This window comes from Zerene cesonia, chromosome 19, assembly GCF_012273895.1.
Source record: "Zerene cesonia ecotype Mississippi chromosome 19, Zerene_cesonia_1.1, whole genome shotgun sequence".
NCBI lineage: Eukaryota > Metazoa > Arthropoda > Insecta > Lepidoptera > Pieridae > Zerene > Zerene cesonia.
In genome coordinates this window covers 7271120-7290620 of record NC_052120.1, presented here as the reverse complement: position 1 = coordinate 7290620, position 19501 = coordinate 7271120, and the positions used below count along the sequence as shown (strand labels likewise).

At 31.7% G+C, this 19501-nt stretch overlaps 3 protein-coding genes across 3 annotated transcripts in view; 2 read left to right on the top strand and 1 right to left on the bottom strand.

The window, feature by feature from the left end:
* Window positions 1–3007: 3007 nt before the first annotated feature.
* LOC119834347 lies at window positions 3008–8514 on the top strand. Its single transcript, XM_038358690.1, has 2 exons — window positions 3008–3126; window positions 7397–8514. Exon 2 carries the CDS (start codon window positions 7408–7410, stop codon window positions 8512–8514), a length of 1107 nt encoding a protein of 368 aa, XP_038214618.1. The 5' UTR covers window positions 3008–3126; window positions 7397–7407.
* Window positions 8515–13561: 5047 nt separating this feature from the next.
* The window catches only part of LOC119834673 (muscle-specific protein 20-like), a 26097-nt gene continuing 20157 nt past the window's right edge, over window positions 13562–19501 (top strand). The window contains exon 1 of the mRNA XM_038359106.1: window positions 13562–14263. Within this exon, the coding sequence (XP_038215034.1) occupies window positions 14240–14263 (24 nt within the window). The 5' untranslated portion in view covers window positions 13562–14239. The remainder of the gene's footprint in view (window positions 14264–19501) is intronic.
* Window positions 14647–17954, bottom strand: LOC119834671 (circadian clock-controlled protein daywake-like). The gene is made up of 6 exons (XM_038359102.1): window positions 17793–17954; window positions 17377–17469; window positions 16051–16198; window positions 15626–15759; window positions 15398–15547; window positions 14647–15043 (listed from the first exon to the last, which is right to left on the bottom strand). The coding sequence occupies exons 1-6, from the start codon at window positions 17857–17859 to the stop codon at window positions 14850–14852; spliced, it is 786 nt and encodes a 261-aa protein (XP_038215030.1). The 5' UTR covers window positions 17860–17954; the 3' UTR covers window positions 14647–14849.

Sequence of the window (19501 nt, the reverse complement as noted above, 5' to 3'; positions counted from 1 at the left end):
TTCGAATTTTATATATATTTTTATTAATCTATTTCGATAATTTATGCATAATATACTTATTTTTAGATTAGTCATATAATACTTCCAATTCACAAGTTACTAACTGCGCCCCGCGGTTTCACCCGCGTCAGTCCATATCTCGTAGGTAATATCGATACGAAAATTTGCCTATGTGTTATTCCTGTTGTCCAGCTATCTACGTACCAAATTTCATTGCATTAGGTTCAGTAGTTCTTGCCTGAAATCGTAACAAACATACACAATCACATACATACATCCTCACATACTTTCTGTAATATAATACGCTACCTAACAACTTCAAACCGCCTATGTAGAGTGGTTCTACGTATGATGATGTAAATGAATTAGGTATACATTTCCATCATCATCAGGTCTTTTATTCCTACAACAAGCACATATGAGCTCTGTGTTAGTTAGACCATAATCAACCACGCTAATATATCAATGCGTCATTTAAAATTCAGTGGTGAAAAAGATGACGCGAATGAAAAAAATAATAACATTTTGTGATGAAATAAGACTTTCGACGCTGCTAGCGAAGATTGAATATAGTTCACGATTTTTTAAGTGTCTCTGTGAAACAATAGTTTTGTCCAAATTGAACTATGCTCTGGTTTATGATCAAATCATAAATATCAAAATCCTACAGTTTATATAAAAGAAAAACGATAGGAATCGATATTACTTTCAGATATTCCAAGTACACATATTGTACCATTCTTAAAAATATGCAGCACCTACTTAACTGTATTACTGATCTGTTTAGACGTATTCAGATTGAGAAAAAATTTAGAAAGATAGACGCTTCTCACGTGTAAGTGTGCCCCAAAAACGATACTATGTATATTGTCTTAAGATAAAACTGTTAAATCTTTTTACTTAATATTAAAAATATAAATAAATCATAACATCGATGATAAAATATACTTATAAAAATAGGAAAATATAAAAAACTACATAGAACAAACCACGCTATGATCGGAGTGATCAAATTGACAGTATTTATGGATATTATATGACTGTAATGATTATACAATAAAATAATGTTTTGAATGTATTTGAAATAAATTTTATTTCATATTGTGTGTCCATATTATTAATTGTCTTTTCCCTGTAAATGGTATCCCTATGTGAAAATGTATTAGATGACTGACAATATGTCCAAAAGTCTTGTTAACTTTGAACGATAGAAAGCTTCTTTAAACGCCAGTTTTAAGATATCTTTTAATATGTATAATTGTTCTAATTTTAGACACAAAAGAACACCCATCAATAAATTAAACTAGAATAAAGATAACTACTATTATCCACGAAAAATTAAAAATACGTTCAAAGTCACCCAAAATGGCGATAAATTAGCATATTTTTATTAATTTTAAAATATCAGCCAACAGTTTCTATATTAAACTAAGAAAATACAAATATTTTTGTAAAATTGTATTTCAATACAGTTAAATATTTATTTTGGATATATACCTAGATAGTTAATAGATTCATAAAAATAATAACTATTAACTGATTTTGATACATTTAAAGTAATCTTTAGTTATGATTGACAACGTCCTACAGCATTAAAATTTTTTATTTAATCGTTATATCCCGAAATATTAATAAACAATATTTATTGTTTATGAAATTCGCGCCGAGATAAAATCAATGTACATTTACGTAACGTTCGAATGTACTGAATATTGACAATGGTGATTTTATATTATTTTTAGTAAGCAAAATTATATGTGTTGTTGTTGTTAATATCATTCGACCAATGATAATTTAAATATGATTTGAATTTAATTATGATTCCAGGGATCTCCATGGAGAGTAAGTTATGTAAGGGAAATAAAGTTATAAATAAATAAAGTTCAATACAGTTACCTCATAATATATAAATGTAGATAGACTCTAGACACGAATGTGTGATTAAATTTCACCCCATAGGTATTAATCAATCGTCTAGAAAGTTAGACCGATCAATATGATTTGCTATATTACTCAATGTAATCCGGCCAAATGAAATATTACATTTTTATAGAGATCGTCTCTTCAAACTCGATATCCTGGATTTAGACGTGTTACAATGAATTGTCTCACTTCACGGAATCTCGGCTTCCAGCAATAAAGACGGTTTTGGGCGTATTCCATTTGAACCACGCCCATTCAATGGGCGTTCCTTACAATAATATCCTGTCTACATAATATAGAATATTGTAGGATAATATTTAAGTCATTATCATTTATACGAATCAACAATTTCACAACATCGTGTTCGAAAATTACATAAACATAACAATGATTTCTGGATTACACATTGTGAAACATATGTAACAAAAATATTTTATGATATACATATTAAATGAATATTTATATTGACAATTAATTAAATAAATCGTATGATATAAAAAATGGGTAAATAGAAAATCTTGGTCTATTAGTCACTTTGATAACTGATAATTTTAAAAGTAAATTACATATTTCCATACACTGACACAAACTCTTCTTAACAAACAGGTATACATTATTTAAATTGAAACATTTTTCAACGATACTAATAAAATTTTATGTTTCATTGCAAACCGTCAATTCATTTTGAACCACATAAATATCCCGAACACCTTTATATCCTAGAAATGTATGAATACACCCTTAAAACTGTTCTTATTCACATTCACAATGCCTCACTTATTATAAACTTTTGATACTGCCTCTTTCTTCACCACTGCACTAAGTCTAGAAGGCGGAGCCTAACTCCGATTTTCCACGCGAAGTTTTCCGAACATAGCCGAGTGCTTACACGCTGAAATGCAAACCGCTATGTTGAGACCTCTATCGCGTCATACAACAGCCGGTGTTTTGATGTAATTTATAGCTGCAGCGAGGGGAGTGGAAGGCCATAATAAAAAGGAAAAGCTGTGGGAGAAAATGCATGAAAATTGAGGGATGAGTGCAGGAATTTGCCAGGATCTGTTACGTAACGTCAGTTGAGTGTCGGTCGCAGTGCTAGGAGCACGTTTCTATTGTTTTCCGGTACACAATAAACAACAACAACGTGTTGACTGACGTAAACAAGATACTTCGGCAGTTTTGGAGATTGTTTGTCATATCCAGGTAAGATATTATATATTATGAAAGGCATTACTTTTGTAAATTGCACTATACTATTATTATTATAATGTATTTTATGTATGTTGTGTTTTGTGTATGTTTTATTTAATATAATTAATATAATTTAGTATACGAAATTCTATTTATTTATTTTTTTGTGACTTTGAGGTAATCATGTCGGTTTTTTATTGATATAAATAATTATGTTAGATAATATATTAAGTACTATTCAATAAAAATTGTAAAAATTCAGTATGCGTACTTATTTAAAAGTAAGCGTATTTAAATTGAATAAAACATTTGTGAAATATAAATTACCATACATTTTCTGTTAACTATTCTGTATTAGCACAGTCATATTAAATTATTTATACACTTTTAGAGAATAATTTATATTTTTAGATGAATTAACCAAGGCAATATCTTTGAATTAAATATGTTTATAGGGTATTTATAGGCAGGTACTATAATATAATGATATGATGGTATACCGCAAATTGTAATCTTTATTCTTCTCAGTAACATTATGTAAATAGTATTATGTAATGAGGTACCTATTATGTTATGACATCGTTGTTAAATTCTCCTAATAACGAATTAATAAGAGCTATTGAATATATTCAGTATTCAAATCACTTACTAGCCCATATCTACCTTAACTCCTAAAAGACTATTAAATATCTACTCCCTAATATCTACAACTCGTGAAATGCAAAAAATCTGCGAATACATATTCATGAGTATTCTTAATTGGATACTATAAGATACCACGAACTAGTTCCTGGTCTCCTAATAAATTTGATAAATGATCCAGTGCGTCAAAAGTGTTAAGTTAGGTAATTAATGAATGCACTGAGATTATTTATTTTACATTTGTAACATTCATCTCATATCAATCTAATAAGTAATTATTGGTTTCAATAAGCAATAGACCAAATAACGTTTTAAAATGAATATTCAAACGTTCTTTTCGCATTAAAATATATTACTTATTCCTATACTTATTCAAAATTGGGTATAAAAACATTAAAGCATGTTTTTCAGGAATGAAATAGTCGTATCTTAAAGCGGTTGAAATATTTTTTTCAAAATATTATTGAAACAGGTTCGTAGCCAAATTAGCTTCAAAATAAAACAAACATTCGTAATGGCTCGTATTGCTAAATAAAAAAAAATTGAGCTACAATATATCCGATTAAGATGAATATTTTGTATGCAATTATTTTAATAAGCAGAAACAGTTCAAATTGTATGTCATTATTTTAATAAATATTGTACAAAATTGGACAACAGTCACAATAACAATCTCAAAGAAACGTTTTAAAAACATTTAGATAGACGCGTGTAGTCGTAAAAGTTTCGTCTATAGTTACACGTATATCGATTGAACTAATTGTTTATTGTATCGGAGAGCACCCTTGTTTACGTCTCCCCTCTGTTTACTGTTTACCTCCCATCTCCCTGCATAGCTGTGCACCTCTGTTGTGAAGACTTGAGTTTTATGAAAATCTATAATATGGTTCACACGATGCAATCGAAATATAACCAGTTTACTTATAAAAAGTTTTTTGTATTCGGATTTATTGCATTAGTTTAGTAGTTGAAATGAAAAAAAATATCGTAAATAGTTGGGTGGACAAGGTGTTATTTATTATTATTAATGTTTTAAGGGTTTTTTGTATATGAATATTGATAAAAAAAAAGGGAAAAAATCAGCATTCTCTCTTACTAATACAGTATGCAATATTATTATATCAGTCTAAAGTTTAAAAACTCTACATAAAACAGCCTTAAAAATATTAATTGCGTCTTGACTAAAACAACTTCATGATTTTTTATAAATATTGCTGTTTATGCTAAATCACTACATAGTACAAAACAAAGTACGCATTCTCTGTCCCTATGTCCCTATGTATGCTTAAATCTTTAAAACTACGTAACGGATTTTCATGGGTTTTTTTGTAGATTGAGTAATTCAAGTGGAAGGTATATATGCATTATAACATCTTTTACTATTCCGCATTAAGAAAAGCTAGTAATTTAATTAACTACTAAGATAAATGTTGATATAGTAAAGGCGAGTGTGAAAAAATCAACCAAGTACAGACTTTTTCGTCCTAATTAGTTATTAGTGCGAGACTTAAAATGTTTAACCCTACTAATATTATAAATGCGAAAGTTTGTAAGGATGTGTGCGTGTTTGTTACTCTTTCACGCAAGAACTACTGAACCGATTGTAATGAAAATTGTTAAGTAGACAGCTGGACAACTGGAATAACATACAGGTAACTTTTTATCCCAATATTCCTACTGGATACGGACTTACGTGGGTGAAACCGCGGGGCGCAGCTAGTCAACTATAATCATTCAAATGTAAATTTGCTCAAATAAAATATTAATTGCAAAACATGACTAATTAAAGAAAAGCTGATCTGAATATTTGATTGTTACAGCCAGAGGGTAATAAGCTAACCGCGGCATGGTTTAATAATTCAGAGATTTAAACAATTGAATCTGAGCGCGATACCTGTATTAAATATGCAAATTAGTTATTTATTCAAGTCTCACTTCCTCTTAAAGGGGAGCTCTTTATGAAAACTTTCTAATACGAAATTCGTGACACTTGTGTCATATAACATGATCACTTTGTGGGAGTGATTAGTAGGGACTAACCGTAACGTTTCGTTATGCAATTTTCAATTTAATTTTATGATGAGTTACCATATATCCTTCTGTTGATGCTTTAGTAATCTATCAAAATAAATAAAAGAAGAACTTTAATAATAATAACCATACTAAAATACACATTATTGGCAGAGATTTAATTAATATGTAAACGCAATATTGTTTGAAAATAACTATGTATACCTCCTACTGCTTGTTATATGACGCATGTAAAACTGTAACGAAATAATATAAATTGCAGGATAAGAGCAAATCTAATTAGTACTAAAATGTGAGCTATAATCCTATCCTACTAATATTATAAATGCGAAAGTTTGTAAGGATGTGTGTGTGTTTGTTGATCTTTCACGCGAAAACTACTAAACCGATTGCAATGAAATTTGGTACATAGATTGCTGGACAACTAATATTAATACGGGATACGGACTTACGCGGATGAAACCACAGGGCGCAGCTAGTTTAATCATATATCTGGAACTGAACAACCATTAATAATATTCTAAATATTCTGTAAAAAGGTAATTTTCGATCTTCGTTTTACAAGGCTATAGCTGAGCTAATCAAAATTATTAATTGAAGAATATTAAACAATAGCAAGATATCGTGGGCGGTCTCCCTTGGGAACCGTTTAATTTAGATTATTTATAATTTCGCGGGCCGGCCCAAGACGTCGGCGGTACAAGCTAATTTCAAAAATAAATATTGGCTCAATCAAACCGCTTCGAATGGTCTGCAATATTACAGTCATTGTTGTTCCGTCTTAGCTTTACTACGTTGTTATAAGTACCCTATTCTATCTTAAATAATCTTAATTTTATTTCGAGAAGTTTTATGTACCTATCTATTAAAATTTTATTTGAAATGATAACAATAAAATTCTTGAAATGCTTTTAATCTTATTAATTATTGTTTTTTATATTCTTATAATGTTGTACAGTGCTTGTGCTTGTTATTGATGAAATAACTTTATGTATGTAAAAAAAATGCGCTGTGAAGTTTTATTTAGGTAGATTATATTATAATATTAAAAGCGTTCCTATGTGTAACTAAGTACAAAAGAAAACTTATTCTGTTTTATCTAAAGATGATACGATCACATCATTTACTCTGCATTTAACTTTTTTAAATTATATTACTATCATTTACAATCTCTTTTCTACATACACTCTTTATTTCAATAACAGCTTGAAGACAAATGAAAGGCAAGAGCAGAAATCGCCGAAGAATGTGTATTGTTTTCAATAAATTAAACGGAGGACAAGGGCCAGCTCCACAAACAGCCGACGGCCTCCGTCAACACAATTATTATACTCGGACAGCCACCCTTGTTGATAAACATACTCTAAATAAATTAACTCATGTCTAATATAGCAATGTTTATTGTAATAACAGCTTCTTCTGAGCATAAATAGTCTGTTCGATATTCAATTTACTTGTAAAATTACAGAACTATTTTATTATTTGTTTAGGTTATTATATATATGATTACACGAATCAAAGATGAAAAGCAAGGCAAAAAACTCAGTTGTAACGTAGGTAATCACTACTACTAAAATGGGTATTAAAAACAATTTATCTTTTGTTACAGATCTCATAAAAATGAGTGCGCCGACAACCGCCGGTGCTCGTACAAAGAAACAAAACCACGCCAACATACCTTGTCCCATTGAAGATTGCGCTCGGTTCACATATGGAAAACTTCCTGATCATCTCACGAAAATACATGGACTGACCGGAGCCGAGCGAGACGCTCTCAATGAACAACAACGTAAAAGATTCTTTAACGGTGAACTTTGCCAAGTTCGTTATTTGAAAGAATCAGCTATAAGAGATCTTTGGGGGTCCGATTACGACGATCCACGGATCAGAGCGAAAATACACCAAAGTTACGCACTTGTTAAAATAAGAATTATACCTCTAGCTGCAACTCAACGAAGTCGCCCCTTGACGGAGCAGGATGCGAATGTTCTAACAGCTTATAATGCAAGAACGGCTCCGAGACCAGCGCGAGTTCAAAGGACAAGAACCCGAGCTAGACCGTACACTGTGCCTGAAACCAGTTCAGTTGAAAGCCGCGTATCCAGTGAATCAAGCGAGGGCGAAGACAGTGCCCGCAGTTCATTGCCTCTTTCACCTCCACCATCTTCTCCATCTCTGCCGCCATCACCAGCACCGTATGAATTACAACCAGTAGAAACACGACTGCAAGACATATTTGATTCCAAAATTGACGCTGGCTACAAAGCTGTGATTGATGACATGAAAAAAACCATGGCGATGGGTCGAACGCTCGGAACGAGGAAACGAAAAATCTACAGAACATACCGGCGATATGCAAAACGATTGATCGCATTTTTACATCGGCAGCACTCGCCGCTGGCGTATGATGTTGATGTTCTCCTGTGTGGGGAGAGACAAGTTTGTGCTTTCCTCGAGCGTATAAGCAGCGAGCATAAAACTAAAACGCTCAGAAACTACATCGTAGCAGCGATAAAATTGCTGGATTCACGCCTTTTTGCCATTGAAAGAGACCCCTCGTGCAAGGAAAAAGTTGTATCAATGACACGTGTGTATGAAGTTTTGCTTGGACGCTTGAACGATTGTGATCGACTTCTTGCGCAAAAAGAGGTAATATGCCAAAAGGAAACATTTGAAAATGATGATTTAGCACAAGAATTCCACGAAAGCTACGATGAACTGGTATAAGAATTATAAAAGCGAATCGATGAAAAAATATTGTGTATATTGGTAACTAATTTGTATGTAAATAAACATTTATTTTCTATTGGCTTAAATGTACATAAATATAATATTCTAGTCTTATACACTAGTCGTTATAAATATCGATCATTCCAAATGTAATTAAGTTTTCGTATTTCTAATATACTCTTAAAAATAGGAATGAAATTTGTACATAACATTCATTAATACGTGTTCGAAGCAATAATATAAATTTTAAACTATTTATTATGTTATTAATTACAATGCAGATTGTATCATCGCAATAATTCTAGTAAAAAGTTGTGAATTATGAACGTAGTCGTTGAGTAAATATGCTTTAAATTTACAATTTTAAAATAGTGTTTATTGTAAGCAATATTTATCAATATCAGTATTATATACCAACGTAGTATTAACTTCATCTTTGTTAGAATAAGCTCATCTTCAGAATTATTAATTTGGCTGTAAGCAATTAAATAATGATAAACATGTACATAGTAATGTAATATTAATGATAGCGAATAAATTCACTGTCTTAGACAAGATCCCGTTTTCATTTTTATAACCCAGTATTATAATTTAAATAGATTTAAATATTTGTAACAAAAAACTGAAACGCTTTCAAATTGATAAAATTTAATAAAAATCATGGCGGCCATCAGTTTAAACTAAAAAGATCATAAATATCGGTTCACCCAATAATAACCTATGAACTAACAAACATAAAATAAAATTATGTGTAATTATGACAGCGCTATTATTAAAATTTTCTATTGCCGAAAAATTGTGTAAGAATGACTGACGTCACTCAGCCCGATGCTCAGCACGCAAAGATTTCGTTTCTTTCCTCATACGGTAAACCGTTGATGAAGACCGTGACACAGACTGAAGCTCGATCTAGAACTATTTTCCCGTATTATCAAATTATAACAATTTGAAGTTCCGTTATTACATTAAAAATAATATAATATCATCTAGTAAAACCCAAAAGTTAGGAATAATGAACATAACATTTTTATTAGTAAAATTATGTTGCTAAAACTATAGATGGCGCTGTTCGTATATCGTCGTTTAATACTCACGCCATCTTGTATCAAATAGTAACAGAAATGAAAATTCTTAATATTTCCATTAGATACAAGGTGGCGCGTTTATTATTTTATCTTATTTATTAAGCCACTTCAAGCTTATGATGTCCTAGTACGCGGCGATCGTAACTGCCTGCTCCAGATTCTCCACTTACGGACGCCACGTTCCAAGCATGCCGCTACAGTAAATAAATTCACAGGAACTTTGATAGACGGATTAATTTAATGGATGGATGGATTATTATTTTAAATTCTTCTGCTCTTCTGTTATTCTACTTTATTTTTCATTTTCGCCGGTCTATCTATATATTTGACTAACATTTGAAATAATATTGAGGTATTTTTCGTATTTTTTGTCTTTGTGTTTCCTCCGTTACCTCTTCTTTTACTAATACATATAATAATATTATATCAACGGTTCTTGTCTTTAATTTTTGACTGTTTTTTTTTTAATTGTGATTCAATTAAAGATAAATATGATTGTAAAGATTGTAAATTGTAAAGATAATTAATTGGTATTTAGTGGTTAGCAAAAACGTAATTTTATTATGTTTGTTTTGACAAAAACGAAAGAGATTCTCAATGCGACTCTTTTTTAATGGTTATGTTACACGATAGCTCCGTGGGTTTTTAGCTGGCGTGTTTCTTTTTCTGTTATAGAAAACTAGCTGCGCCCCGCGGTTTTACCCGAGTTAGTCAGTATCCCGTAGGAATATCGGGATAAAAAGTAGCCTATATGTTATTCCAATTGTCCAGCTGTCTACGTACCATTATATATTTCATTGCAATCGGTTCAGTAGTTTTTGCGTGAAAGAGCAACAAATATACACACATCCTTGCAAACTTTCGCATTTATAATATTAGCAGGGATGTTGTAATTTTAGAATATAGAATTTTGAGTAGTACCCAGAAACGGTGACCATTTTTTAGAAAAGTTTTATTTTTATTTTGCTAATCAGTTGACCTTCTTTCACAATAAAGTATACAGGCAGTGTTACTATACGTAACATTATCGTATTTTTCATAATAGTGATGTACATACCTCTTGCAATGTAATTCAAATATGTTTCGGTTAAATTGTTAACTAGCATGTTTGACGGATGACTAATCTGTCAAAGCATACGTGAATAAGACCAGTGCTGCAGTGGGATGGTGCTATTTTAAGCATCACATTCAGAGGGCTATTCTTGTAACAATCTTGAACTGAAACATTAAGTACTTGCTCCACGAGGTTGATGGTACAGAACTTTCTGGAGACACGTCAGTCGTTCATCAATTACCATAAAATGTATAAAAAATTTCTTCTGGAATCTTCCAATAGTGATTCAGCGTTTACTTTCGCCAGTTTCAGTTGCCAGGTACAACGTGAAAATTATTTTCAGTCATTCGTGGGTGGCGTTGCAAAAACATATTCAAAGCCTATTTTTAATAACGGAATCCGCTATAACGGCCGTTATTTCGTGCGCGTTACACATAGTTGAGGATAGTGGCAAAAATAGAAGCGTCTGAGTAATATGCTCGACGTTGTGTAAACTTATATTAGTTTCATAAAAAATTGAGGTGAATAAATTTACATTTTTCTTCTCGTTTGACTAGTAGCTAATTCCTTTACACTATTTTATCAAATACCTTTACAACCTTGATAACAACTGAGCAACCTTAATTGAATAGAGCAACAAATACAAAATAAAAAATACATTACTTTTTGGGCACTTTTCTACTTTATGGATTTTATTTTGATAAAAAGCACAATAAGAGACCATAGGAATAAAAAGTTGCATTATTTCAAACTGATTTTATGCGTATTACGTCTTGTCTTACAATATAGTGTTATATAGTTCTTATTTAATTGAATAGATCAGCGTGTAATGTACCCAAGTCAACAATTATAATATAACATGAAGAGTAAAAAATCTATATACCTACATGGTTTCGGTCGACAAGCATGCCGGGAAAATATATTATTTGTTATTTTGATAGGAATTTATTCGAGGCTACAAAAACAAAAATGATCGAATAAGATTTATAATGGTTGCAAACGTATAATGTGGCGTGAGCAAAACAAATTGAACAGAAATACATGAAAAGTGCTATATCAAACAATACAATGAGAACTGGGTGACGTCACGCACATTCGGTGCAAAGTGCATGTATGCACCACAATCTCTTAGCATTTATGCAGTCCTAGTTAATGTTCCTTTTGTGAACGACACCAAAGGGGCCCTATCCCCTTCGGAGCACCCTTCTCTGGGTCATCGCTCGTCACTCGGTCAGTAGCCTGCTGCTCTTGATTGTAACAGCCGTTAACAGTTTACGCTCGAACCTATTTCTGTGATTTCTGTGCTTCGATTATGTTTTAAACGATAGCAAAAAAAATCATTTACGGCAATTAATTTCAAATGAAGAAAACATCTCAAAATCAACAAAAGTTATAGTACAAGGCAAACTATTTTTGTATTTGTATATAGAATATTATGGGAAAAGGTTCCAGTTTCGTTTTAAAATCCTCCTATCCTGTCTGTTATAATTTGCTTAAGGTAAAAAAAAAAAACACTAAAAGTTGTTTACAAATAAACTAAGAGTAACAAACAGCAAGAAAATGGTTACCTATCAATTTTTATGTGTTGCTATGGCGGCAACAGAAATACATAGTCTCTAAAAATTTTAACTTTCTCAATAAGACTGTTAATGAGAGAACAGACAATCTGACAAACGGACAGACAAGCAGTGAACATTCATTGCACAGTAAATGTATTCCGTTTTACCCTTAGGGTACGAAACCCTAAAAATGTACTAAAGAATGAAAATCTTCAAGAAATTTTTTGAAAATCTCCTAGGTGAAGTTTTCTTTGTCTTGAGTGTCTGCCTTACCAGGAACTTGTTGGACAAGGATCGCAGAGAATGTAGGAGTGATCTGATGCAATTATTCTGCATACAAAACCTGTTGCATTTCGTAACGAAGCGATAAGTCGTGGTTGGCTATTATTAATGACGGACGTGTACTGACATTATTGAAAGGTTGCGGTCGAAATCTGCATAGGATTTATAGATGGTAGATACTTTAAAAAGGAAACTTTGTAACATTCTGTGTTTTAAATAAGATTGATTCTTTATGGATTCATAAATTGCTGATAGTATACGAGATTAAGGCTATTTGTTAATTTAATTATTCGTTTCGAATTGGCACAGGATTTAATCGCGGTATTGGGAAATTGAGTGCATATGTTGCCAGTAAATATCTCAACCTATTTTCCCCAAATTTTAAAGGGGCATTTTATTATACTAGCTTTTCGCCCGTGGCTTAAATCACGTGAGTTTCGATTTTGATCAATAATTCACATTTAGAACGCTCTTTAAAGCCCTATTCCACACTAAATTACACTTCATTTAATGACGTACGAGTATGGGCGATTTAACTCATTTCTGTCTCGATTACATGATTGGATAGCCCTCCCCTAACTTTTCTCAAATTAAATATAGCCTACCAGTAAAACCTAATATTGCATCACTGCCATAATAAATTAAGTTGTTTGTGTGTGTTTTACTTGATAGACGCACATAACAAATAGAAAAAAATTACAAACCGTTGTTTTGGGGATAAATAAAATATCCGTATTGCGTAGCAATGACTAGGTTTTTAAAGAAATATTTATACAGAAATGGCTATATTATTTTCATACAATAAGCCCACAACCGTTTGGTTATATACATAATATTTTTAAAAAGATAAATGAAATATGTAAAAATATACTTTATTGATTTTTAGAGAATTATTATATTATCTCCATTATCATTATCATGTCTTAGTCATATATGATATATCATGTGGTTTGTTCAAAAGTTTAGTGAAATAATTAAGTATTCTATAATATGAACGAAGAAAATGAAAGAAAAACACCACAATAGAAATAACACAAAATTACAACCTTGTTCTATTTTCAAAGGTCAATTCTTCTTATAAATAGGAATTATCGAATACCTACGGTAAAACTTTGATATCATTATTTATATTCCGCCGATTTCAACAGATGAGCATCTGTTGAAATGTAATTTGCTAACTCGATTACATTTCAGTTTCTATAAATTAACCGGTAGCTAATATTAATTTCTTTTTTCGTCTTATTCTCGTAGGTTACGTTTATATGGATCTTATTCTCGTCTTAATGGCTATTTGTATTGGAAGCTTCAGACTTATGTATTAAACTTCAAAAAGACAAAAAATACCATTGATATTTACTATACCATCTATATCATAAAGTGCTACATAGGATGCTAAGTATGTCGTATTCTGAAATTTATAGGGCATTGTACTTATATGCCATTCAGCTGTGTTGTATTAAATTTATACACTCAATAATTTCCATAATAGTTTATTCCATCAATACGGGCTTTCTACGTACAGAGATATTTTGGGTATCGTTTGCCCGTTTCTGCGTAATGTCCGTTCTCACCAGTATTCACATCGATAGGCGCTTTGCGGCCCCATATAAAACAGGTTAGATGACTCAGTACAGCTTATTTTGTTCTTCACTTTTGCAAGAGAGCCATCTAGTGGTGGACGTACCTAAACGTGCGCGTGTGATTTGTGAGTGCTAGTGTTTCAGAGCAAATAATCCTTAAAAATGCCTGGTCGTCCTATTTGGCAGGTAAATGCATAATCATTTTATTTTATATACCAAGTTAATGTACGCCTACATCAATATTTTATGATGAAAAAAAATAAGCTGATGAATTTAAGATTTTCAAAACTCAATATTCAAATCAATACTAAAACTCGTAACCCAATACACAATACATATATTTCGTTGTCTATTCATATTATAATCCAATATTGTGTTCAGTCTATTTTTGAAACCAAATAATCTGGATGAGTAATTTTTGTGACCTTGGCATGTTTACCTGAAGCTTCAGGTATAAACAGCACGTGTAGTCGTAAAATTGGGACGTTTGAAATTATTTTAGAAATTAGAATCATTTTATTTACTTGTTTACAGTACATAATTATAACATATTAAATTAGCTTATACTATTATCGATTATTTACAAAAGTAGACATAAACCTTAAACTTATGAATAAATCTACATATAAAGCAGTCAAGTACGAGTTACAAACAAATTTGTAAATCCAATATTTCTGAACTTCATAAATTCGACAACACGTAGATAGAACACAAGAAATTGTGACAATGAAGTAAATGACTAATTAACTAAAATACCTATCTTTTAATTAAATTATTCTTTTTGATCCTTTTTGCTGAATACATTATTACTTTTAATATCTTCAATCATAAATCTAGCTGGCAGATTGTGGAATATTTGCTGCATGAAGCCAAGTAAAATATCTTCAATTGTTTTTGTAAGAATTGGTCGCAGCGACTCCGACACAGGCCTCCAATTCGCATTTAGATAAGCGTTTGTGCTTTCCTCTGAAATAGAAAAAAAAACGATAAAAATTAAAAACAATTCTCGAATGTTCATTGATTTGAGTCCATTAGTGTCTATTCTTTTATAAACAAGTTTCTTTGGTTAATTTGATTTTAAATAAATTTATTAAAAAATATTTTGCAACTTTGGGAAAGGTCGGTCTCAATCGTTGCAATTTGTAACATACTAGTACCAGGAATTCATGAACAACAAGAGGTGCCTGATTCCTATTGTACTGACATCTATAGGCGAATAGTGTAAAGATGAATGCCGCGTGTGATGAAGTTTCTTCTCTTATTTATGTTAATGCCTCTCACATTAACTAGATGGCGCTTTTGTCATTTTGTAACACTTACCGAGAGATGAGATCCCGTCGAATAAGTTATGCATGTATAATTTTAATAACCCAATATTATATTTAACATGGACTTGAGTTACATTAAAAAACGTAAATCCGCCTTTATCGTATAACTTCACATCGCTTACTATGTCTATGGTCATGTTACCTGAAACAAATTATACAACAGTTATACAACACGTCAAAAAGAATTAACACAGATTTTTTATATAAATTCAACACGTACTCGGCTCAAACCAACATTTCCCCCTACCAACCAACGGTATTAGCAAAATTTTTCCTTTTAGGTCGTAAGTGCCTTGTATTCTTATTTTCGGAACTCTTACTTTCGTGTAAAAGTCGTACGTCTTGCTGTCAACTCTGAAAACATCACAATTACCTCATTATTTAAATTAAGAACCTTTTATTAAATGTAATTATTATTATACCTGAATTTCAAATAAAAAACATTATCTAAATCACAGAATGGTTTTCCATTTATTATAATCTAGTTTTTATTTATTTTTTATTCTAACCCACGGCAGGTAGGATGGATAAGTTTAGTACCGTCCGTAGTTGTGATTGTGGGTTGGTTGTGCGATCTATCCGCGTCAGTCGATCAAACAGGTACAAGAATACCAGGATCGCATAGATATGAGCAACTTTACTCACTGACTTAATAGTACGATGGTCTTGCCGAAACCCGTAACTATAACATCATCAAGAGCAGCATTAACGTTAACTGGGCCTTCTCCTTGTAAAATCCTTATTTTCGGTATTTTTAGAGGATCTAATGAAGGTAGATCGATTTCTGGCAGACCTGTAATGAGTTTACACTATGTTTAGTTATACCACCTTTGTTGCAAGTAAAAATATTTAAAATCCCCAGCATTATTCACAAATGTTTTGTCTGCGTTTGGAAAAATTAAAAAAAAGCATATTATTTTTTCATACTCCTTGTCAGACGTAATTCTTAGGCACTTGTGATTGTTAATGGACCTAGTTAACAAATTATTAAATTATAATATTAAAGAAAATATTAATTTTTAAGCAATAGAACTATCGCTTTTCGCAAGTTTATATTTGTTTCGTAATTGAGGCTGCATATCTAACGCAGTAAACAGAACGTAAGATACCTATGTGGTTAGTGTATTACGGCAAAATTAAGCGTTTTCAGATAATTTCCATTACACGTTTATTTATACTTCACAGTGACATATTATGATGATTCGTATTTGTCGGACCATGAGATGATAAATAATTTATTTAAATCAAAGCAATTACAAATTGATTTACTGTTCCTTGGTTATTCACACAATTATTATCGTTTGTAATCTCGCCATTTGCGATAAGTTAGATTGGCCCAGTCAATTTATTAAATTAGACAATATATTTTGTATATAAATAAACAGCACAGTTATAAAGAGAATAAAATCCTACTAATTATAATAAATGCGAAAGTTTGTAAGGATGTGTGTGTGTTTGTAACTCTTTCATGCAAAAACTACTGAACCGATTACAATGAAATTTGGTACGAAGACAGCTGGACAACTGGAATAACTTATAGGCAACTTTTGGTGAAACCGCGGAGCGCAGCTAGAGTGATTTCAATAAATGGCAAATAACATTTAAATATGAGTAAAATAACTCAGCTCTTTTATTTAATTAAAATCACCGGTTAGTAAGCAAAATATTTTTTTATTTATATCATCATCATCATCATCATCAGCCCATATAATATGTTCCCACTGCTGGGATACAGGCCTCCTATGAGGGTTTATTTATATATTAAAAAATTAATAAATAAATTTGTTTAAATTAAAAAGTAATAGGAGCACAGCGCGCATGAGGAGGTTAAACCAACAAACACGTTTAGCTTGTGTAATACCTACTGTGCTTGCCCAGTAATGTTGCAGCTACTTACGTGCAGCTATTAGTCATTAATAACATAAATTGCCGTATTACATACTCGCATAACCCAGAACAAAAATCTCTTACCAGGTCCCAAAGCATTGAAGAGTAATTGCACGGCCTCTTGGGAACAATCATCAAAGTCAGGGTCACTTAAAGAACATGTTTTCACGAAGCTCGCTAAAACGAAACATAAAAAAAGTTTCAGCAAGAAATTTAATAATAGCAAAGCGAATTCTTTTCAGAATATTCATAGTTTTTGATTTGTGAAATATAAAAAAATGGTTATTAAATGGATAATAATGACATACATGATATTCATACTAATTAGACCGTTGAAATAATTTTGAATGTTTTACCTTATCTATATACGAAATAACAAGCATTGCAAATCAATCTAATATTATACAATAGTCGTCAAGAAATACAAAATGCCGGGCTTCTATTTATTTAGATGCAAGTGGGTCGAGAAATGGCGTAAATGGAAGACAATGTGTACTTACGCTTCGTTTTATAATGTTCTGCGGTGGAACTACAGAGCACTGAAACTAAAAGTATTATTATCTTCATGATTTGTTGGTAAATAACTGGTATGTGAGTGAACCTCGAGCTAGCTGCCCGAGGTGGTGGTTTAAGACTAAACCAGCGACTTGTTGAGTTACTGCAACGTTCTGTGGAGTGGGGCCATGCAATTGTAGGCTTCGTAAACAAAACTTAAACTTTGTCCTCTTTACGCTATTTGTGACAAGGTGTTCTTATGGTAGACATGTCGTATATGACTGCGAAATAATGGGCATAATAATTAGTAGTTTTGCCCAATTATTATCCATCATTAAAAGGCTTTGTTGTTGTCGTGAAAAGAAAATTATCGTCATAATTCATAAAATACCAGAAAACCGATAGACACATTTTAATGGGGAATTGTATTGATATTAAACACTATTCATTAAAATATTAATTTCTTGTTCTTTAAGTGTTAGATATATATTCGACATATATATACGTCGCATATCTGTTATAAAAATACCAGTTTCAAATATTCAATATTATGAAGATTGATTTTGTAAACACTGAAAGAACCTTTAGAAGGATTTGGTTCGAAATGGTAGCCACGTCTAAACGAACAATTCCTGTATATCAAGTTAAACTGGTCTATCTAAGTAGTGCATTCGTAATGCAAACCCACAAACCGTATTAAATTGTTACGTTCGTTCCGTATCATCAATTCCTTGAACGCGGGTAGATGTCGCAAATGGATTTCATTTTATAACTATAAATGAATTTAAACAAACTATACCGACAATTTACTCACATTTTTCTACGTCTTTCTTGTCGTTATTATCTTAAATAGGTAGTGTTATGGAGACAGTAAACGTAACTACCAATTAGTACGAGCATAATAATATAATGTAACGTTGTTCCTCTGTGTCATTAAAGGAAAATAATTTCTTTGAGTCAGAATTTAAGAACGAAGCCAAAATATTTAGGATCAGATGATATTTTTATACGCATATCAACGACGCAATTACTACCGGAGCTATAACATAATTTTCCTGCATCTGTTGTTAATTGCGGTTCTATTGTACTTCTATTCTAGTATATTAGTTTTGCATATCCAAGTTATTTCTACTGGAGAGGGTAGCGGAGAATGTCTGCAAGTGAGCGGCCATGAGCAGTGAATGCTGTCGCGTCTCTTACGAAAGTCTACAAAGGGTAAAGGACAGAGATGCAAATCTGTCTTGCAACAATGCTTGACTTCGTTAAGAGGTTATGTTAATTCATAGTTGTATATATTGTTTGTTAAATGAATCGATTTCAAGTCTGTAAGAAATTTCACCAACTATTGAAAAAAATTACGATTAAATCTTATAATTAAGCCCTTTTTGTATCGTTTGTATCGCTATACAAGGTAGATTTTTAGATAAATAGAAACTGCTAAACTAAACACTTTTATTTTAACCAAGTAAACGATCACTTCACTTCACTTCAGCTTTATTTTGTGAGAGTCGAGTACCAGAAAAATGCAGCAATCCCACAGAATATCTTCGTAATACGAGTGTATCATCATATATATTGTGAAATTTAATGAAACATCGTATGAAATCTTTATTTCGTACGATGAGCATCACAACCGTGATCCTGTATCCTTTTCCTTACTTTTCCCAGTCCTCTCATTTATTCTCGCCATCAATCCTATCCTTATCTCTCTCAA

Excerpts from the sequence above, each read along its gene's own strand:
- LOC119834347 (XM_038358690.1), top strand. The coding sequence starts at position 7,408 with ATGAGTGCGCCGACAACCGCCGGTGCTCGTACAAAGAAACAAAACCAC.
- LOC119834671 (XM_038359102.1), bottom strand. The coding sequence starts at position 17,859 with ATGAAGATAATAATACTTTTAGTTTCAGTGCTCTGTAGTTCCACCGCA. Across the intron at positions 17,470-17,792 it reads AGAACATTATAAAACGAAGC|CGAGCTTCGTGAAAACATGT; the intron begins GTAAGTACACAT and ends GTTTCGTTTTAG. Across the intron at positions 16,199-17,376 it reads CTTCAATGCTTTGGGACCTG|GTCTGCCAGAAATCGATCTA; the intron begins GTAAGAGATTTT and ends AACTCATTACAG.